General features: G+C 44.1%; 2 protein-coding genes across 3 annotated transcripts in view; one reads left to right on the forward strand and one right to left on the reverse strand.

Moving 5' to 3' along the window:
- Positions 1-8,471, forward strand: part of CALU (calumenin) — a 28,319-nt gene extending 19,848 nt beyond the window's left edge. For both annotated transcript variants that reach the window (XM_082846639.1, XM_082846638.1), the window contains exons 6-7: positions 4,247-4,446; positions 6,099-8,471. In XM_082846639.1, the coding sequence (XP_082702765.1) occupies positions 4,247-4,446; positions 6,099-6,203 (305 nt within the window). In that variant the 3' untranslated portion in view covers positions 6,204-8,471. The remainder of the gene's footprint in view (positions 1-4,246; positions 4,447-6,098) is intronic.
- A 1,661-nt stretch (positions 8,472-10,132) lies between these two features.
- OPN1SW (opsin 1, short wave sensitive) lies at positions 10,133-13,191 on the reverse strand (the record flags this gene model as incomplete). The annotated part of the gene is given in 6 exon segments (XM_082846852.1): positions 10,133-10,285; positions 11,277-11,424; positions 11,426-11,514; positions 11,925-12,075; positions 12,383-12,551; positions 12,852-13,191. Coding segments are annotated over 6 exon segments (1,050 nt in total).
- Positions 13,192-21,527: the final 8,336 nt, after the last annotated feature.

Below are 21,527 nucleotides of genomic sequence, written 5' to 3' on the forward strand. Positions count from 1 at the left end.
TCATGTTTTCTGCCTAGATTCTCTAATTTGTTTCCTTTCGTCTTTTTTTTAAAAATCACTCCTTTCTGCCATTTTTCCTTTTAGTTGTCTGGTTTTCTTTTCTTTTCTTTTCCTTTTTTTTTTTTTACTTTTTTGACCACACCTCGGCTTGTGGGATCTTAGTTCCCTGACCAAGGATCGAACCCTTGCTCTCAGCAATGAAAGCTCGGAGTCCTAACCACTGGCCTGCCAGGGAATTCCCAGTTGTCTGTTTATTTTAGATGCTACTATACCTTCAAGTTGTCTGTTTATTTTAGATGCTATACCTTTCTCTCAAGTAAAGCTTTTTTTTTTTTTTTTTTTGGCCATGCCGTGCAGCATGTGGGATCTTAGTTCTCCAACCAGGGATCGAACCTGTGCCCCCTGCAGTGGAAGTGCAGAGTTTTAACCATTGGACTGCCAGGGAAGTCCCTAAAGCTATTTTTATTATCCTCAAAATAATTTCAAAATTTTCCCATTGCTTTAAAAAAAGGAGCTGCCTCTTAGCAAGTAGTTACACAATTAGTGTGATGGAAATTAGCATAAGTAAAGGAGAAGAGATGGAAGATACTACAGATGTCTTTGTTACAAATGTTATTCCATTTTAAAAGATATTAGATAATTTTATATTTCCAATTATTATTTTTACTCATAGTAACTTAATTCTAGTGCACCACTGGTTTTGTGTTTCATAAGACAATTTGTTTTTAGGCTTCTGATCTTTACCTGGAATGTTTATTTTAAGTGTGAAAGGGAGACTTAAGCCCTTACCTCTATCCCTGTATGTCACTTCAGTCCATTGAACAAGTCACTCCTTTACTCAAATTTTGTCTAATTATACCTGCTATTTATTTTCTAGAGTTATTCCAGTTGAATTACTCCTTGAATACTCTTTTCTTCTAAGACTCCATGACGTACTTTGAGAGGGGTAAGCAGTGGGAAGATGGAATTTTTTTCCAAAATGATTTTTTTAGTGGAGTTCATCAGCACAGTGGAAATAAATGCCTGGGTGCATTTACTGAGCCCATTTCAAAGTCGACTGTTTCTTTTTTTTTAATATTTTATCTTTTAATTCTTGGTTTTTGCCATTTTATCACCATTTCTAAAACGGAGGAACTCATTTTGAACCTCTTGAGAGGAATTAAGTTTTATAACACTTAAGTACCATCATTTACCAAGCATTGGGGCCAAATAAAGAGATACTTCTATCTCCCTCCCATCGTATAGATCAATTGTTTCTTGAAGCTACTGAAACTATCAACTGTGTGTGTATGACTTTGTTTTGCAAATCATCAACTAATGCAAACACTTTTACATCTTGCGTGCCGGGCTTTGTAAAGCTAAAAAGTCTCCCAAACAGTATCTTCCAGTTTCTAGGGGTATGCTAGTTTCTGCCCTGTTGAGAGGAAAGATCAAAAAGAAACAAATGGTCTTTGCCTCTTACATTTAGCATTAATAAGTCCCCAGAGTTATACTGTTGAGCCATTTAAATTTATTATACAGAATTGCAAGCATACACAAAATTAAATAGAATAGTATAATGAATCTCCTGTACTTACGCCCAGTCCCAGCAGCCATCAACCCATGGCCAATCCTTTTAAATCCATATCCACGTCTTACCTCCTTTATTATTTTGAAGTAAATCCCCATCAGCATCTCATTTCATCTATAAACATTTGGTTATATCTCTCTTAAGATACATATGTATCTCTAAAAATTTTTAAATAAAATCTCAAAAAATTAGTAATTCCTTAATATCATTATATAGGTTGAATTTTTTTTAATTGTATTTATTTGTTTGTTTGTTTGTTTATTTATGGCCATGTTGGGTCTTCGTTTCTGTGTGAGGGCTTTCTCTAGTTGCAGCGAGCGGGGGCCACTCTTCATCACCGTGCGCGGGCCTCTCGCTCTCGCAACCTCTCTTGTTGCGGAGCACAAGCTTCAGACGCACAGGCTCAGTAGTTGTGGCTCATGGGCCTAGTTGCTCCGCGGCATGTGGGATCTTCCCAGACCAGGGCTCGAACCCACGTCCCCTGCATTGGCAGGCAGATTCTCAACAGCTGCGCCACCAGGGAAGCCCAGGTTGAATTTTTTAATAGAGAATTAAATAGTATTAATTCTTATCCTTACTCTTCTAGCTTTAAGATGCACTTACATTATGTTGTATATTCTAGCTTCTATTAAAAGCATGTCTTTCAGGAAATTCCCTGGTGGTCCAGTGGTTAGGACTCGGCACTTTCACTGTGGGGGCCGGGTTTGACCCCTGGTTGGGGAACTAAGATCCCGAATGCCGTGTGGTGTGGCCAAATTAAAAAAAAAGAAAGAAAGAAAGAAAAATACGTCTTTTAAACGCACGTTTTCCTAACGTGCGTTTCCTAATACACATGTATGCCCTATTTCAGAATTTCCCAATCTGTATACAGTGAAAGGTCTCCCTGACCCTCAGGACAGCTAGGGCAAGGTGCTGGCCAGTGGATCGTACAAATACTGTGTTTTCTGAATGTGCTGTAACATGAAAAAAGAATTGGCAAGACCTGCTCTGAGACTCCCAATTTGTGTTGAAGACAGAAAGGAGTAGTTCTACTCTTAACCCTCAAGTTCAGGAAAATGACAGTGCCAACTGTAAAATGCTGGAAATAGTAGAATTTAGTAACAAGTTTGATGTCCTTTATTCAAGGGAAAACAATCCATGGATCGGGGGAGTAAAGTACCTCACAAGCAGTGGAGCATTCTTCCTAGGGGGTTTTGGGCAAGAGCAGGCTTTATAAAACATTAGAGGGGCAACTCGGATGCAGGACATGATTGGCTAGGAGGTCAGGGATTTCCTTATAAAGATAGCAGGTCATCTTTTCTAAGGGTAAGGTAAGTTGACTGAAGCTGAGCTGGAGGGTTGTGATTGATATATGTTAGGTTTTCTTAGCAGTGTGGGCTGACTTAGGTTTAGATTTGTGGCATGGGCCGGGCCACTGGGGCAGCCTCCATTTTATGGGTCCCAACATACAGATTACTTTTATCACAGGTAAATAACTGTTTAGAAGTTACTTAGACTTATATTAGGTGTGTTCGCATACCTTACATGAAATGCATGTACACTTACTTTGATATAGTGTAATTTAGGAGTCTTCAGACTTTCACTCATGTAATTCCTAAAAGAATTTTGACAGTAGCTAAGCCTGTGCGCCACAACTACTGAGCCTGCACTCTAGAGCCCGGGAGCCACAACTACTAAGCCTGTTTGCTGCAGCTACTGAAGCCCGTGCGCCTAGAGCCTGTGCTTTGCAACAAGAGAAGCCACTGCAATGAGAAGCCCGTGCACCGCAACAAAGAGTGGCCCCCGCTCACCGCATCTAGAGAAACCCCACGCACAGCAACAAAGACCCAACGCGGCCAAAAAAAAAAAAAAAATTTTTTTTAATACTTAAAAAAAAAAGTATACTCTGTAATTGGTTGGTGGACAGTTTGACTTATAGACCTCTCAAGTTTTCTTTAGGATTTAAAACCACATCTTTCTAAAACTAGTGGTTGGGTTAATTAGTAGTGAAATGGAATGTAGGGAACAACTATCTTATGAAAATTGGTCTTTACCTTTCTTTTTATTTATTTTTTTAAAAAGAAATCTATTTATTTATTTATTTATTTATTCTTGGCTGTGTTGGGTCTTCATTGCTGCACCGGCTTTCTCTGGTTGCAACGAGCAGGGGCTACTCTTCGTTGTGGTGCACAGGCTTCTCCTTGTGGTGGCTTCTCTCACTGCGGAGCACAGGCTCTAGGCACGTGGGCTTCAGTAGTTGTGGCACACGGGCTCAGTAGTTGTGGCACACATGGGCTTAGTTGCTCCACAGCATGTGGGATCTTCCTGGACCAGAGATTGAACCCATATCCCCTGCATTGGCAGGCGGATTCTTAACTACTGCTCCACCGGGGAAGTCCTGGTCTTCACCTTTCTTGACGCTAGTCATCTCCCTTTGTTTCTGCATTTTTTTTTAAAGGATTCTCTTTGCTCTCATATCATTCAAGACCAACAGCTGGAAATATTCTTGTTGCAAGATCAATAATCACACATCAGGAAAACTCCTTGCTGCTTAAGGTCTCTCTGACCTAAAATACCCTTATAACTGCTATTAGGTTCCAAACTGATGAATGAGGAAAAAGGGTCAGGTCAGATTTGCATGGGGCAGTCTTTGAGAAAAGACAAACTCATCTTCTGTATGGATGTGTATTCACACAGGTGACATGTACAGCCATGATGGAAATGCTGATGAGCCAGAATGGGTAAAGACTGAGAGAGAACAATTTGTTGAGTTTCGAGATAAGAACCGAGATGGGAAGATGGATAAGGAAGAGACCAAAGACTGGATCCTTCCCTCAGACTATGATCATGCAGAGGCAGAAGCCAGGCACCTAGTCTACGAATCTGACCAAAACAAGGTAAGTCTGTCCAGGCCCAAACAATCTATCAGTGATCGAATTCTGTTTCTAGGGGATTGCCTAAAAAATTCCTGTTAAGGTACATAGAGCATTTAAGGTCTTAATTAGTTTGAGTCTGCTATGGATCTAAAGTTGGCGATTGAAAACTTACAGGGCAGCGCTAGCTCTCTGATCTCATTTTAGAAATCCCTTTGCCCAATGTTCTCAGCATTGGAGAAATTTAGGCCTCAGAAAGAGCCTCTGGATATAGCCTGTGCCCAGCATGCATCATCTGCTATCTTTGGAACCCCAAGAAATCTTCTTTGCTTTTTTGTTGTTATTTCCTTTGTTCTTTTATCTTTTATAGGCTCATTTTGCCTACTCAAAGCTGGTTGTTTCCTTCTTAAATCAAATATGCTTTTTAAAATTAAATCATTTGTTGGAGCTTATAAATCAGCTTTTCTCTGAAACCTGTTAAAATTACCCTTGATCAGTTATCTGAGAAGTCATTCAGTTCATTAAAAGAGTGGTGTTACTACTGAGCCCTGTCACCTTTTTCAGAGATTTGAATGCTCTCCTTAGAGCAAACTGAAAATCAGTCTAAAGTTGGGGGATTCTAGAATTCTAAATGTTCTTTTATTTAGACTGATCTTTGGTTTTAATGCAGTTTCTTTTTTTAAATGATTTTATTTATTTTTGGCTGCGTTGAGTCTTTGTTGCTGCGCGCGGGCTTTCTCTAGTTGTGGTGAGCGGGGGCTACTCTTCGTTGTCGTGCGCAGGCTTCTCGTTGCGGTGGCTTCTCTCGTTGCGGAGCACAGGCTGTAGGCACAGGCTTCAGTAGTTGTGGCTCGCGCAGGCTCTAGAGTAAAGGCTCAGTAGTTGTGGCGCATGGGCTTAGTTGCTCCACGGCATGTGGGATCTTCCCGGACCAGGGCTCAAACCCGTGTCCCCTGCATTGGCAGGCGGATTCTTAACCACTGCGCCACCAGGGAGGCTCCTAATGCAGTTTCTTATTGAGCCTTTTTGAGGGTCAGTCTGTTTTGAGTTCTTGCTCAGTGACTTCAGTAGCCAGGTGCTGTGTCCTGAGACATGTGAGAAAAAGAAACTGATGTAGTCATCCCTTGGGAATCTAGCCTAGATAATTCTTGAGACGAGTATCTGAGCCTTCATTTGGGGTTCTGTCTGGAATCTGATTGGTGACTAGGTCATTTTGGAGTTGAAGACCGTGCTTGATATTAGCATATTTCATTGTTCCTGTTAGACAAAGACTTGATTCACTTTGAAGTATTTTTCCTGCTATTCTTGACTATCTCTTACCCATATCTAGGAGATGTCCCACATTTTGCTCGGAAGGGAGCGTTTTCTTCTCAAAAAACAAACCCATATCCCTAGCATTGAGCTATTGAGCTATATTATTTCCATCCTTCCACTTAACTTCCTTGATAAGAAAAATGTATCAACTGCTGTTTACTGCCCTCTTTGCGTGCGTGTGTGTGTGTGTGTGTGTGTGTGTGTGTGTGTGTTGGGGGTGGGCAGTGAGGATTGAGTTCACATTTAATTTAGTGGGAATTAGAATCGTAAATCTTGACTAACCCCTGTTGTATGTTAACAGTGTTCTAAATTTGAAATAAGAAATATATTTTGCATCAATTCACTGTTCTCTCTACTTTCAGGATGGCAAGCTTACCAAGGAGGAGATTGTTGACAAGTATGATTTATTTGTGGGCAGCCAGGCCACAGATTTTGGTGAGGCCTTAGTACGACATGACGAGTTCTGAGCTGCAGACAGAGGAACCTACATTTCTTCAAAAGTAATTTATTTTTACAGCTTCTGGTTTCACATGAAATTGTTTGCGCTACTGAGACTGTTATTACAAACTTTTTAAGACATGAAAAGCTGTCTTAAAAATCCCGTCCCCATTCCTCCTCCTCTCTGAGGGACTGGAGGGAAACTGTGCTTCTGAGGAAAAACTCTAATTAGTACACTTGTGTTTGTAGATTTACACTTTGTATTATGTATAACATGTGTCTTTATTTTTGTATTTGTTCTCTGGTTGGGAGTATGATATGAAGGATCAAGATCCTCAGCTCACACTTTGTAGGCAAACGTTAGCCCTTCACTCTGTCTCAACCCTTATCATATAATTTTTATAATTCTGAGTTAATTAATTTTAAGCCTGAGATCAATAAGAAATGTTCAAGAGAGAGAAGAGGGAAGAAATAGTCCCCACAATTTATATTTAGAGAGATAACACTTAAACTTGCCTATTGAAAAGTATCCTGCATAAGTAGGAGGGGCCGAATATTTCATTCAGCTGCTCCAGGTCCAGGTCCTGGCATTGTCTGGGCAAGGACCGATCCCTGTGCTGTAAGAAAGCTTGGCTCAACTTGATTTCATTCATTCTTTTTTTTTCCTTCCCTGTAAGACTAGCTGTTTGCTAATTTTGTCAAGCACAGCTGTGGTGGGAAGAGTTGGGGCCACTGTCTTGAAAATCAGTCAAGTACTGAGTGTGATCTCTTTACAGAGCTATACATAGAAACAGCTGGAAAACTAAAGGAAAAATACAAGTGTTTTTAGGGCACATGCTTTTTTCTGGGTATGCATCTATTGAAGTGCTCAAGACTGTCTTGCCTATTGAATCACTGTAAGTGCCCCTATTCAGCTCCTATTTCCCCAGGTGTTCCAAGGAATTAATCTGCACTGCAGTTAAAATGTACTCCTTTCCAATCATGTCATTGAAAGTGCCTTTAATGAGAGAAATGATCACTGAATGAGGATTCTCTTAAGAAACTCGAAGATAAAATAAAGAGAAGATTATTTGGACCACCTTAAATGAAAGCTTAGAACCTCCTAGTGTGGTGGGATTTTTTTCTTTCCTTTCTCCTTTGGACGGTGGTTAAATAGCAGTATTAGTTAGGGGCTTGGTTGCAGTGTTCTTATCTTGTGGGCTGGTTTCCAAAAACCACATGCTGCTGAATTTACCAGGGATCCTCGTACCTCAGAATGCTAACCACTTACTACCAGGCCTGTTTCTGTGTCAGCTGGAGAGCTTGAGCTAAGACTCAAGGATGAGAGGGCTCTTTGGTTTGAGGACCATCGCTCACCCTTCCTGCCTTCGACCCATCACTCCCTATGTTCCCATCTCCCCACTGCCAAAAAAAAGTTTATCATGAATCAACATGGCCAACCCTGATCAAAGAGAGGGACATTGTAGAAGGAGCTGAAGAAACCACCTCTGTTCCCAACTCACTTTACCTATATTTTACGTAACAGGAAACTGTCCTTTTTGGTCCCTTTCATACAGATGGACCTCTTTTGAGAAGAATTATTATATTCCAAGTTTTTAGCCCTCAGGTTACTAAGACAAATATATATATATATATATATCCGTTATTATTTCATATATCTTTCTGGATAATACATTCAGGTGGTGCTGGGTGATTATTATAATCTGAACCTAGGTGTATCCTTTGGTCTTCCACAATCACGTTGAGGTGGGCTACTTGGCCTGGTAAAAAGCCGGATATCGTGTAACTCCACCCCAGCCTTTGCATTGAGCTCTTGAGAGTGGATACATTCTTTTAACCCCAGTATAAGGGAGTGGAAATTCTCTGCCTTCCAGATTCCCCATTTTTGTTGTTAAGAAGATCAGGGATAATTAATAATGCCCACCAACCCTGGCTTGGAGAGGGCACGTCATGAATTGAGTGGCAGGAGATCCTCATAGGTCACTAGGTACAGAGAACCCAGGCCTTATGTTAAAGTCACGCACCTAGAAAGCAAACCTCCATCTGCTAAGACAGCAACTTCTGGATGCTGGGTGCTCATCAGTAAGCATTGTACTCTAATCTCTAATGATCCCCCTGGATTTTTTTTTTTTCTTTTGGTTTAAATCAAGCCTGAGGCTGGTGAACAGTAGCTGCACACCCACATAGTGTGTTCTGTGAATGCTAGCTCTCTTGAATTTGGATATTGGTTATTTTTTATAGAGTGTAAACCCAGTTTTATATTCTATAATGCAAACAGGTACCTATCTGTTTCTAAATAAAACTGTTTACATTCACTGTGGGTTATGAATGTCCTTTATTTTCTTAAGAAATGGAACTCTTGCTTAGAATTATGGGTGTTATAAAATGGCACAGAAAAAGAGCTCTCCTAGAAGGTTTATCATACCCCCCACCCCAACCCAGAGAAGTTACTGCCTTCTCCCAAATTGGTTACTCTTTTCTTCCTATTCCTGAAATCTTCTAGCATCCTTCTACAGCTGTAACCCTTCTCTGCTTCCCTTAGGCCATATAACTGGAGAGGAGCCCAGCTGCTCATTACATAATTGCCTGATACCAAACACAAGCCATTTCTGAATGTACACACATTTATCTTGATTTTTATTTCAAAAAGTCTCTTCTTCAGGGGGTGGGGAGAGGGAGTATAAGGTAAAACAGTTTTTTGAACATTTTGTATAGTTTATAAATGGTATTAGATGTGCAAATTCATTTTGAGAACATGAAGGGAATTAAACTATTAACTTTAGTAAATACACAGCTTAAGACAGATATATAGGTTTAGCCAGATAGGAGGTGTGGGGGGAAAGGAAGCACCTGGAATATTCATGCTGGTACAGGGGTTTGTGGGCATGGCTGTCCCAGCCAAAGCGATAGCAATTACTGGCAGTGACAGCATAAGAAAGTTCTTTCAAACTCATTTGGGACCTACTAAAGGGTTTTTTTAAGGTTTTGTTTTGTTTTGTTTTGTTTTATTTATTTATTTTTGGCTGCATTAGGTCTTCGTTGCTCTGCTTGGGCTTTCTCTAGTTGCGGTGAGCGGGGGCTACTCTTTGTTGTGGTGCGTGGGCTTCTCACTGCGGTGGCTTCTCTTGTGGAGCACGGGCTCTAGGCTTGCGTGCTCAGTAGTTGTGGCTCGCGGGCTCTAGAGCTCAGGCTCAGTAGTTGTGGCGCATGAACTTAGTTGCTCTGCAGCATGTGGGATCTTCCTGGACCAGGACTCAAACCCGTGTCCCCTGCATTGGCAGGCGGATTCTTAAACCACTGCGCCACCAGGGAAACTCTAAAGGTTCTTTTTTTAATGTCTCTCCCATTTCTAAAGTATTTCCATAAGTTTGTTTTAATTCAAAATGTATCATCTTTGAACAGATCCCCAGTAGGGAAAAAATGTTACTAGAAAGGAAAATAATTGTTGTGTACACACTGAAAAATCATCAGCCAGACTGCTTTACAGTTGCCGTGTATGTAGAAATCTGTTCTCCAAGTGCTGTAAATTCTGCCACTTAAGAGTAGAAACTGGGCTTCCCTGGTGGCGCAGTGGTTAGGAGTCTGCCTGCCAATGCAGGGGACATGGGTTCGTGCCCCGGTCCGGGAAGATCCCACATGCCGCGGAGCGGCTGGGCCCGTGAGCCATGGCCGCTGAGCCTGCACGTCCGGAGCCTGTGCTCCGCAACGGGAGAGGCCACAACAGTGAGAGGCCCGTGTACCACAAAAAATAAAAAAAAATTAAAAAAAGAGTAGAAACTGATGATTGTTGAAATGGCCTTTGGGGTGGTCTGAAGTAGACCCAGCTGGAACAGTAGCTTTGTGTAGGTAGGAAGGAAATAGTAGGAAAATGGAAAATTGACCTCAAATTGCTATCACTCCCCTTCCCGTTTTCTGTGTTGTAGTAGTTTGGTTTTTGACAGGCAAGGTAGAAATTTCCTTAAATGTAAAATCCTTGTTGCTGCAAACAGGCCAGTATGGGGCCAACTTGGCTAGAAGAGACGGTAGAAACTTCCATTTTCTGGGAGCTAGACATGTCAGACTCATCTATCATGGGCCTTCCACACACCATCTCCATGATGCAAGCTCGGAACTGGAGGAAAGAGCAGAATTGGAGATAGTCCCCTTGGTAGAGCAGTACAGAGGAGATAACATCAGGAAGCATAGGGGAAAAAAGATCTCATTCTTTGTATCCTCAAAGCCTTGCACAATGCCTTATACACAGGATCTCCTCAGGTGTTTTGATTATATCTTCCCAATACTGAGAGCTAGCTATATTCCAGGCTAAGACTATGCACTACTCCTGGGTCTACAGTGATAATCCCTACACATTCTGGCTAACTCTGAGAATGTGTAGAATTTCACTGTTGGGAGACCTCACAAACCACCCTGCCCCATAAGAGCACTGTCAAAAGTGACCCCAGAATAGCCCCGCCCACCCACCCCACCATTACTTGAAAGCGCTCCCAACTGGGGAAGGACTACCTATTCTGTTTCTGTCCGGGAGGTTTCGCATTCGTTTTGAATCCATCTCTGGAAGTGAGGAAACAAAATAACAATTCTCAAAGCAGAGTGTTAGCTCTACAAGGCAGGAGCCGTCCTTGATTTGTCTGAGTTTGGGTTATTAGCTTAGATTCAGGATTTGGGATAGGAAGCCACCTGGTACCTTCAGATGATAAGCTGTTTTAGAAACGTACGCATGTGTTGTGATTTCTGTGTTTCACATAAACGGTCGTGCAGACTATAAGTTGGAAAGGATTAAGAACTCGTGAAATGGAAATTTAGGGGCACTGCTGATCTATCGGTTTTTCAGTGAAACGGAAAGCCTTTTCACTTCTCATCCTGCCCTTTGGAGCAACTCGAATTTTATGGCTCAAGTTGTCTTCCCTGGGTTCTGTGATCTTGTCTGGATGACCACGCCTTCATCCCTGGGCTTACTTACCAAGTGCTTTCTAGCCTGCTAAGGGTTTCCATGCCTTCCCTGTTGACCCCTAGAAACCCTTTGAGTGGAGTCCCAGGTGCTTGGAGTTAAAAGTCATTGTTGAGAAGAACCAGGTCTTAGGAATATAAATAGAGAGCTTTACCTGCTTATTCATGAAGCAGTAGATGGTGGGATTGTAGACGCAAGCACTCTTGGGGAAGAAGGCAGGAATGGTGACAAGCCGTAAGTCCACCCCGTGGTTACGGTTGTTGACTATATACATGGCCAGGGCAGCATAGGGCGTGTAACAGACAGAAGGATCCCACCATCATCACCACCTTGTGGCTCACCTCCCGCCCAGCCTTCTGGGTTGTAGCTGCCTCCTGCTGCTGAGCTGCAACCTGGAAAGAGCACAGAAAACATCACACCCTCTTATCCCTGGCCCTGAACTCCTAGATCTCTGGACTCTTCAACTAGGGGGCCGTCTACTCTAATTGTCTCTCTGCTGTCCCAGCTTTTGGCCTCGTCCCTCTATTTCCCCCTCCTTGAGGAAGGCAAGATGGAGGCAGCTCTCTGGTCTGTGACGATGGAAAAGATCACATGCGTCTCTTGATATACCTGAGCAGGAATGACTCCGCCTTATTCTTCATTTCATCATCTCCCTGTCCCCACTTCCTTCACTGCTTTTTGATACCCCTCTACCTGACTGGACGTTTCCGAATGTTTTATGTTCTAGAGCACTTACCCGCTCTTCCCTCTCACCTAGAGCCTTGTGATCCCTTCCTCCCTGACCCTCACGAAAGGCACTCACAGCTCTGAAGACCCCCAGCAGCTGAGAGTAGGAGAAGCAGATGAGGGAGAGAGGCACAGTGTAGCAGAAAATGAAGAGAAACCAGGTATAGTACTCGCTGTAATATTTGGTGCCCACGGTGCAGGAACACTGAAGACCCTCGGGGACAAACCTGCAAGGGACCAAGCACTTACTCACTGTGAGGCTCAATTAGTAGAGAGGGAGATGAGATTCTTGGGTTGTGTTCTCCACTTAGAACCCAGAATGACTTCAGGCAGCGGGTATTTTCTGTCCTCACCAGCGAGCCTTTAGCAATTGCAACTGCAGGGTAAACTTTAGCACTTGTCTCCCACAGCCCTTTCCCTTATTTATTCCACCAGCTCTTTAAAAATTAGAGGTCAAAGACTATACCCAACTCTCTTCCCACCCTCGCAACCTGAGCTTCTAGCTACGTCAGCACAGCGGCCCCGCACTCTCACCGGCTCCAGCCAAAGAAGGGTGGGATGGAGACACCAATACCAATGGTCCAGGTGGCCAGGACCACCATCAGTGCGTGCTTGGAGCTGAAGCGGAAGTTGCTGAAGGGCTTACAGATGATGATGTAGCGCTCAAAGACCAAGAAGGCCAGTGACCAGCCTGTCACCAGACCTGTGATGAAATGTGAGGGTAAGAGGGTAAACAGCCCCACTCATCCTGGCAGGCAGAGTGGAATACAGATGGGGTGGAGAAGGCACAGGGAGGGAAGGTTGGAGCGGTTGGTGAAGTAGAGTTTGGGACTCGGTCAGACTTCTAGTCTGGGTGGCTTTATATCTCAGTATGCAAAAGAGCACCAAACTTCTATCCCCCAGACTCCTCTTTGGGGCCCACTCTCACCCAACAGCCTGGGCCCTGGTTCCAATCATGGAGCGGTGTCCTTTGCCTCCCCCCAGCCCCCTTCTCCTGCAATACCTTCTGTACAGCCCAGGAAGGCCCCCAGAGCACAAACATGGCGGCCGAAGACAAAGTATCCATGACAGCTGGTGATGAAGACGACAAAGACAGAGAAGATGCAGTAGATGAAGCCCCCCAGGGATACATTGACCAGAATGTAGTTGGGTGGCTGCCGCAACTTTCTGTAGCGCAGTGTGGCCACCAGCACTGTGGCATCGAGTGGCGTCCCTACAAGGAAGACAAAGCCCGTGAAGGCTGCCTGGAGGTGGAAGGCCCAGACAGGGGCGAGGCGGTACTGAGGCCCATCCCACGGCCCCACCAAGATGTTCTTGAACAGAGAAAACTCCTCCTCTGACATCTTGCTTATGGGATGTCCACCACCCCCTCTGATTCCCCTTATAGATCATCCTCCCACCACCACTTCTCCCCGACCCTGCCAAAGAACCTCTCCTCCAAAGCCACTTTGGAGCTCCCTGAAAGATCAGTGCTGATCCTAAGCTTCCTAAGGACAAAGTTTGGGATTAAAGACCCTAAGCCCCCACCTAAACCTTTTGTGACCCCAAAGCCGATTGTATGTCCTTCAGAGGATAAGAGTGGGCTCAAAGGATCCGGACATGCAACGATCAGGTGCTGTAATGAATAGGAGTGGGCTCATTGGGGCCTGGGAGATGCTGACCCATGTTTAATGAAGACCCTCCATCACTTTTTTTCCCCTTTGAGTGGACCTATGGAAGGCACCCTTCTTCTTTGACTTCAGGCACTACTACATCCCTGTAGGTGTTTACACCCCATCTGCCCCTTTGTGGAAGGTGCCCCCTAAGTGTCCCTCTCCAGGGATCTTGGGCTCACAGCCAGCCTGGGAAGCAGCCTCAGGCTGCAGGAAGGGGCAGGGAATGGAGAGTTCCCTGGAGCACCTTAGTAACAGCCTTCATGGAACAGTTCAGGGGCAGCTCGACAATGCCTAGAGGTCTAAGGCACCCCAGGCTGCCAGTTTCTTCATGGTGAGTCTACCCAGAGAGGGAACCTTTCCTACTCAGACCTCCCCCAGCCAGGTCGAGGTTAGTTTGCACACTGTCCCTCTCATGCCATTTTCACACCTGCCCCTGCCCTTAGCTCAGCAGTGCCCAAGCTGCCTGTCATCCTGTCTGCTCATCCAAGACCTGCCCAGTGAATTACGTAATTCACTGTCCAGAAAGTCAACACAAACCAACTGTTCTTCAGATTATGACAGGCAAGAATGGGGTTTCACAAAGGAGACATCGGTGTGATATAATAATGTCCTTAACAGCATTCCTGAGTAGCACAGCAACCAGTTTCACAGGATCGGGTCTCCTGCTGACTATTACCCTCAATATGGGCTCCACACAAAGCACGATTCAGAACTGGACATAAACCAGAACCATTCGGCTGGGGGCCAAATACCAGCTCTGCCAGGCTACTCTAATCCAGAGGACATTTCAACTCTCTAGAGGATTGAAAGGCATTATTCCCTAACCTCTCTAATCATTGCTTCTCCCTGCTTAGTTTTTTATCAAGTGGATTTCTGTTTCAAGTGGATTGTATATGCCTGGGGCTCAAAATTCAAAAAGTACAAAAGAATATACAGTGAAAAATACATCTCTTTCCCACCCAGGCTCCCAGTTCCCCTCTCCAGAAGCAACCAGTGTTCACTTTTTGCTGTGTTTTTGATGCGTAGGTTGAAATGATGTGTTGAGCTTGAAATGTGTTGTGACAATGTTGTCTGTTAAATACTGACCGGTCAGACTCTCCAGGCAAGTGGTGAGATGAGAGAAAGTTCTACATGCTCTTGTGAAAATGAGGAATCGTCCAAGGATTTGCCTGAATGAAAGCCATCCTCACGCCTGGGAGGAAAGAGGAGAAACCACCCCCACCCACCCCGCCCCGAGGTAGAGCCATGACTCTTCCTAGAGAATTTCATCTGCTGGCTTTGAAATACAGAGACAAATGAACCACTGAGGGCCTAAACTCCTACAGCCTAGATCAAGGCCACAGTAATTTTAGCCTGGAAAACAATGCATGGTAGATGGCAATGGATTTCCACCAGGGCGGCACTCCTGTTACCCTGGAGACATTTGGAGGCATGTGGGGTGGGAGGGGGGTGTTTTATGGCTGTTGGCAAAGAAGGGGATTACTGGTATTGAGTGGGCAGGACACTGCTCTATACAGGCCACACTGAGAATGATCCTGCCTCAAATTCCAATAGTACCCCCAGAGAAAAGCACTGGCTGGGACCCAATCCCGGTCTCAGCCCTGAAACATTCTCAGCAAAGTCCCCCTGGCGCCCTTGCTGGGAGACACCTCACTCCTTGGCACACCCAGCGAGAGAAACAATTAGGAAATGTGTACTGAGGTAATGGAATGACGCGTTGAGTGGCTTTTATTTATAAGCCAGTTTAAAGCTGGGGAACAGCTACCCAAAAAAGTCCCTTTGGTTTGAGAATAGATGAGCTGTTGCTTTTCTCTCCGGCCATGATTGGTTAGTGGAGCCAGTCGTCTGGTCCAGACACTCTGGATGGGGATAATAAAACTTCATCCCCTGGGTACAAAAGAATGTTAGCCAATATGTTCTCTAAAGCGAGGGCCGGTCTTCCCCATATCCAACAGACGCGTTGGTTTATTAGGAAGCCTGCTTTTGCATGGATGGTGGGAGGGTTTCTTTAGGCTTATGGCTTTTACCTCGAGCCAAGTAATGAAGATCCCCCTGAATATCTGTTGCCCCTGGTGGTTTTTTGGTGCACACTCCTGGCTTGCTTTCTTTCCCTCATTCACGCATTCATTTATTCCACAGACATTTGCTAAGAGATGCCTACAACAGCAGTTGTGCTGTGAGGATGAAATGAGATTAATCTGGTAGAGTGCTTACCTAAGGCCAGGTACACAGAAATGCTTGGGAGTTGTTTGTTTCGTCAGCAGGATTGCCAAGTGCCAGACACGAGGCTGGATCCAAAGACCAATAAGACAGATCTCTGTCCCCCCAGAAGCTCCCAGCCTCCTAGAGGGAACCCCCCTCTAGGGGGTCAAACAAGGGTCCTGGAGGTGTGATGGATGTGGTACAGTGGCAGCACAAAAGAGAGAGCCAGACAGAGCCTACTGGGTCTCCTACAAGGCCCCAGTTTCTGATGTGTGACCTCTCCCCTCACTCTCATTTGGGGAATCCCAGCCTGAAGAACCCCACCCAGGCCACCCTTAGCCGATCGGCAGGCTCTTCCCTGAAGCTTTCCTGGGTGGGATGAACAGGGCAGGCTGGGGTGAGGGAGGAAGTGTGGGTATTTACAGGATGTATTCCCATCTCTGGTTTTCTAGAAAGTCTGGATAGCAGTGCGTATCGCATTTAAAACACGCTTTGGATTCAGATAAATGTGCTTCGTGTAAGTCGAATTTGGGCACGTTTCTTTTTCTTACAGTGGGGTGACAGCTATCTCGCAAGGCTGTTATGAGGTTAAGTAAGATCTGTAAAGCACAGATCACACTGCTCAGCCCACGGTAAGCATTAAGTGGCAGCTTTCCGCTCATGTATTTTCTCCTTGCCCTCATGTTGCCATCATAATAACCCCTTTCCTTTGTACAGGACTTTACAGTTTGCAGAGTGCTTTCACATACGTTTTCTCACCTGATCCTCAAATTACCCTGTAAGGCAGACAGGGCAGGTGTGACTTCCCCACCTGACAGATGAAGAAACTGAGTAATTTAGCAAATATCACCTAGTCAAGGGTGATCTGGGACAGACTCCTTAGTCCCCACCTAGGAGGCAGATGAGTTTGGAGGATTTTTTCTGGTGGTCTGATCATGAGGTGAGAAAGAAGAGTGCTTCTTCATGGGTGCAGCAGATGCCAGGCAGGCCCCCTCAGCCCTGGGGTTCCCGGAAGGGGGACTGGCTGGAGACTGGCTCCCTCCCTGCCCTTCCCCAGCAGCACCCCACGAACTCTGCCTGGCAGCCCTGAGGGAGAACTGGATGGTCACGGGGAAGATGGGACCTTGCCTAATCACTGTGGCTCCACAGTGGGCCAGGGAGCAGTGGAGAGAGCCGAGGGGCAAGGCCTGCTGGAGTGCAGCCGACCTGGGCTGGGAGCCAGCCTGGACGGAGAAGAGAGGCCCCTCTAGGAACCACAAACTGCGGCTACTACTGATGTAGCAAAGAAGACACAGCTGGCAAAGAGTAACCCTCAGTGGCTCTTTGGTCTAGGGCTATGATTCTCACTTAGGGTGCACGAGGTCCCGGGTTCAAATCCCAGACGAGTCCTACTTTTGCTGGATTTTTCTTTTTTTCTGTTCCCCTTTCCCCGCCACACAAGTATACGTTGCCTGCCCTTTCTCAAGTTGAAGCAGAGATGACCCAGTGGTGAGTGAATAAAGGACCCTGAAGACAAGCTGCCAGTCAGTCTCCCCATTAGCCATGGCCTGTATATACCCCATTATTTCCGCTGAGGCTAAGCGGAGCAGAAGGGGATTGGCATAGCTCCAGGAGCTGAACCTGAGAAGGTGGAGCCAAAGGGTTCCCTGGTGTTAGGCAGAAAGCCTCTCAGAGAGCCTCAGATAGAGAGCGGGTGGTCAGAACAATCAGGGCCTGAGCTGGAGGTCAAGAAGAGGCAAACTCTCCATGTAAAACCCAAGCTATGAAATGCATTGGCTTCAAAGTCCAAAAGCTAGGAATACAATTACAATTCGGAGTCTCAGCTTTCCTCTTGGTAAAATGGGAACAATAATATTCATTTCTTAAAGTTGAGAGGATGAAATCAGAAACTGTATGTGAAAACACTTTGCAAACTATAACACACCTTACAGATATAGGAATTGTTAGGAATACTACTAAAGATAAAGAGAATCTGGAAAGGAAATTCTGACAACATGACAGACTGAACTAATGTAGTTTCTCTTCACCCAGTGTCCCGTAAAACACACACAGAAATACTACATAAAACAGAATTTAAAAACTAACATATGAACAATTGCAAAATTGGTTTAAAAAGGGAAATTCCCAGATAGATAACAGAATTAAAGAAAGAATATAAAACTAAACAAAGGAGGAGGAGGAGAAGGAGGAGGGACTATCACAGTAGCCCATGGTTCATTTCAGACACAGATCACAAACATATACCAGGGACATGGAGATGTGTTCTAATGCTTTCAGTTATAGGCTATGTGCCCTCAGCCCACCAGAGACAAAGAGCTGGGACTGAACCCCCTGCATAAAGCTCAGAACATCAAAGATCTACCTTATCCATGGGAAGAAAACTAAAATGGCACACGCCAGTTCAACGAAGCAGAGAAAAGGGTTAGAAATCCAAGTCAACCCTGAGAAATTGAAGTCTGAACCTGAGAAAATGCTTGTGTTGCATCTGGATTTATGTTATTTGCATGATGCTGAATCCTTAAGCAGAGAAATTAAATATAAACCTGGTTTAGGACAACTTGAAATCCCTAGGAATACCACACAGCCTCACAGAAGCAAGAAAGAGCTCTCCAAGACTGTTTTCATACCCCAAGGTATATGAGAGTCTCACTAAAAAGTGACAAATCAAAAACGCCTACTGGGGCTTCCCTGGTGGTGCAGTGGTTGAGAATCTGCCTGCTAATGCAGGGGATATGGGTTCTAGCCCTGTTCTGGGAAGATCCCATATGCTGCGGAGCAACTAAGCCCAGGAGCCACAACTACTGAGCCTGCGTGTCTGGAGCCTGTGCTCTGCAACAAGAGAAGCCGCGATAGTGAGAGGCCTGCGCACCGTGATGAAGAGTGGCCCCTGCTTGCCACAACTAGAGAAAGCCCTCACACAGAAACGAAGACCCAACATAGCCAAAAATTAATTAATTAATTAATTAATTTAAAAAAAAACACCTACTGAAGAACTCACAATAAAAATCTTATAAACTAGACAAGAAAACAATCCACCTAAGGAAGACTCAGCAGACACAACAAACAGGACAATTAACACTCCAAGAACTGTGCATAATAAAACAACATGACAAGCACTGTGTAATAAGTATTCTTAAAAGTGTTAAAGATTAAAGACAAAAAAGTAAACCATAATGAAAATATTGCATTATGAAAAAAAAAAGCAGCTCATTGAGGGAAAAAAAATTAGGAAATGGAAGACATACCATTGAAGACTCAAGACATTAAACAGTAGACTAGACCCAGCTGGAAAGAGAATTAGTGAAGTGGAAGATAGAGCTGATAAAATTGTTCAAAATATGGGGGGAAAGGGGAAAGTAATGAGATAGAAAATATGAAAGAATAGTTAAAAGACATGAGGAAAAGAATATGCCTATTACACTGTCACACTGAATATATATATTGTTTCCTGAAACAGAGAGAATGAGGGAAATGTATGGGTTGGCCAAAAAGTTCGTTTGAACTTTTTGGCCAACCCAATAATATTCCAAGAGATAATGATTGATAATTTTCCAAAATAAAAGAAAGACACAGTCCTCAGATTGAGAACTGAGCTTATAAACACATTGTGGTGAAACTGGAGAATACTGAAGAGAAAAAGAAAAATCTTAAAAGCAACAAAAAATTAAAAAAATTTAAAAACTTGTTTGCCTAGAGAGACAATTATATTGGCAGCTGACTTCTTATTAGCAGCAAAAGATTACAGAAAAAAATAGAATATCTTCAAAAGTCTAAAAGAATTGTCAACCTAAAATTTTATGCCCACTAAATTTCCATTTAAGTGTTGTGAAATAAAGACCTTTTAAGACAAAGACTGAGAATGTTTACCACTCAAAGACTTTCACTGAAATGCTACCAAAGGATATACTTCATAAGAAGGAAACCGAAATAAGAAGGAAGGAATGAAATGCAAGAAGGAATGGTGAGCAAAGAAATTTATAAATATGTTTGTGAATCTAAAAAAGCATTGAGGGACTTCCCTAGCGGTCCAGTGGTTAAGACATCGCCTTCCAATACAGGGGGTGCGGGTTCGGTCCCTGGTCAGGGAGCTACGATTCCATATGCCTCGCGGCCCAAAAACCAAAACAGAAGCAATATTGTAACAAATTCAATAAAGACTTTAAAAATGGTCCACATAAAAAAATCTTAAAAAAATTTTTTTAATTAAAAAAAATAAAATAAAAAAGCATTGACAGCCACTGTTAGTGGAGTAAAAATCAGTTCAGCTGCTTTATAGAGCAATTTGGCAATACCTAGTAAAGTTTAAGGTGCACATATTCTATGACCCAGAAATTCTACTTCTAGGTATCTACCTTAGAGATGTGCTTACATATATGCCAAGGAGGCATGCACAGCACTGTCCATCACAGCATTGTTTACAATATGGAATACTGGAAATTTCCCAAATGTTCATTAGCAGAAGCATGGATAAATCAATTGTGGTATATTCAAACAATGGAACAAAATTAGCAGTTAAAATTCATGAACTAGAGCTATATGAAACAGCATGAATAAATGTAAAAAGAAAAACATGTTAAGGAAAAAAGAAAGTTTGCAGAAGAATGTGTATAATATGCTGTACTTTTTGCATCTTTAGAAGATTCACTTTTTTTTTCTTTTTAATGAAAGAATCTAGCCATTTAGAAATAAGGGTAAAGGTGGATAAATGGCTGCATCAGTCCTCAGAGAGGATGATCTGCTGGGATGGGATTAGGAGGGAGGCTGAATCCTGGGTCCATGGATTACAAGGATTAATTCAGATTATCCCCCTAAACTGATCACCTGGCTGGCATCCCCACCACTCCTAGTCCACAGTCCACTTCCCCCCCATACCTGCTAAGCCCTTTCCTCCAGCCTCCTATCTTCATTCTCACCCTCAACCCAGTACTGGTCTGGGTTTTACTCATATTTGGGTCCTGAGAATAGACTGGTTCAGATCTCCTCTGAATGCTCCTCAAATCAAGGGTGAATCGTGACCTGCACCCCTGGAGCCAGGGAGAGATTAGTCCTAATACTCTGGATGAGAGCTCCCTGAGGAGAGCTTGGACCCCTGGATGTTACAGTTGACAACTTCCTCCCCTGTCCTTCCCTCCATTAGCCAAGAGGTCAGCAGTCAAGGTCTGCTATCTGACCCTGCTGGTTCAGTCAGGACCAGAAGGAGCTGTGCTGGGGCAGAACAAACAGCCACTCTGCTTCCAGCATTAGACTCTGTCATTCCCAGGAGCCCTGTGCCCTCCACCCTCCTAACGCCAACCCCTTTCCATCATCCCTGACAGTTGCACTGCTCCCCAAGTCTGGACAGGCCTGAAATCGGCAGCGGACCCTCTGGAAAGGGCCTGGGTGGGCTTGCTCAACAGTCTTTCCCCACAACTCGATCACCTTAACCACAGGGTCTGGAGTGGAGACCTGTCCTCTGGGGAGCAAACGAAACATCTTGATCTGTGCTCACCATCTCTCAGAGCACATACGAGGCTGGGGGTATGAGAGGGAAGAAGAAAGGTGAGGAGAGAGAGACAGAGAGACACAGAGAGAGGCTTAGAGGCAACATTATGGTTAATAGGCAACATTGAACTCCTTAAGTGTGAGATCATATGTTAAAACAAGCAGAGCATTGACTGTGCTGTTGGGAGATTTACCTTTACTCATTTATTCTACGTGTAAAGGACTTTGTCAGATGCTGGAGATACAAAAAAATGACTAAGATAACTTCCCAGTCTTCAAGAAACTGGGCAGACAGAAAATTAAAAACCTGACCTTGACAACCCAGAGTGACTGGCGCTGCC

The sequence above is a fragment of the Leucopleurus acutus genome (genome assembly GCF_964270905.1).
Source record: "Leucopleurus acutus genome assembly, chromosome: 9".
In the NCBI taxonomy this organism is placed as follows: Eukaryota; Metazoa; Chordata; class Mammalia; order Artiodactyla; family Delphinidae; genus Leucopleurus; species Leucopleurus acutus.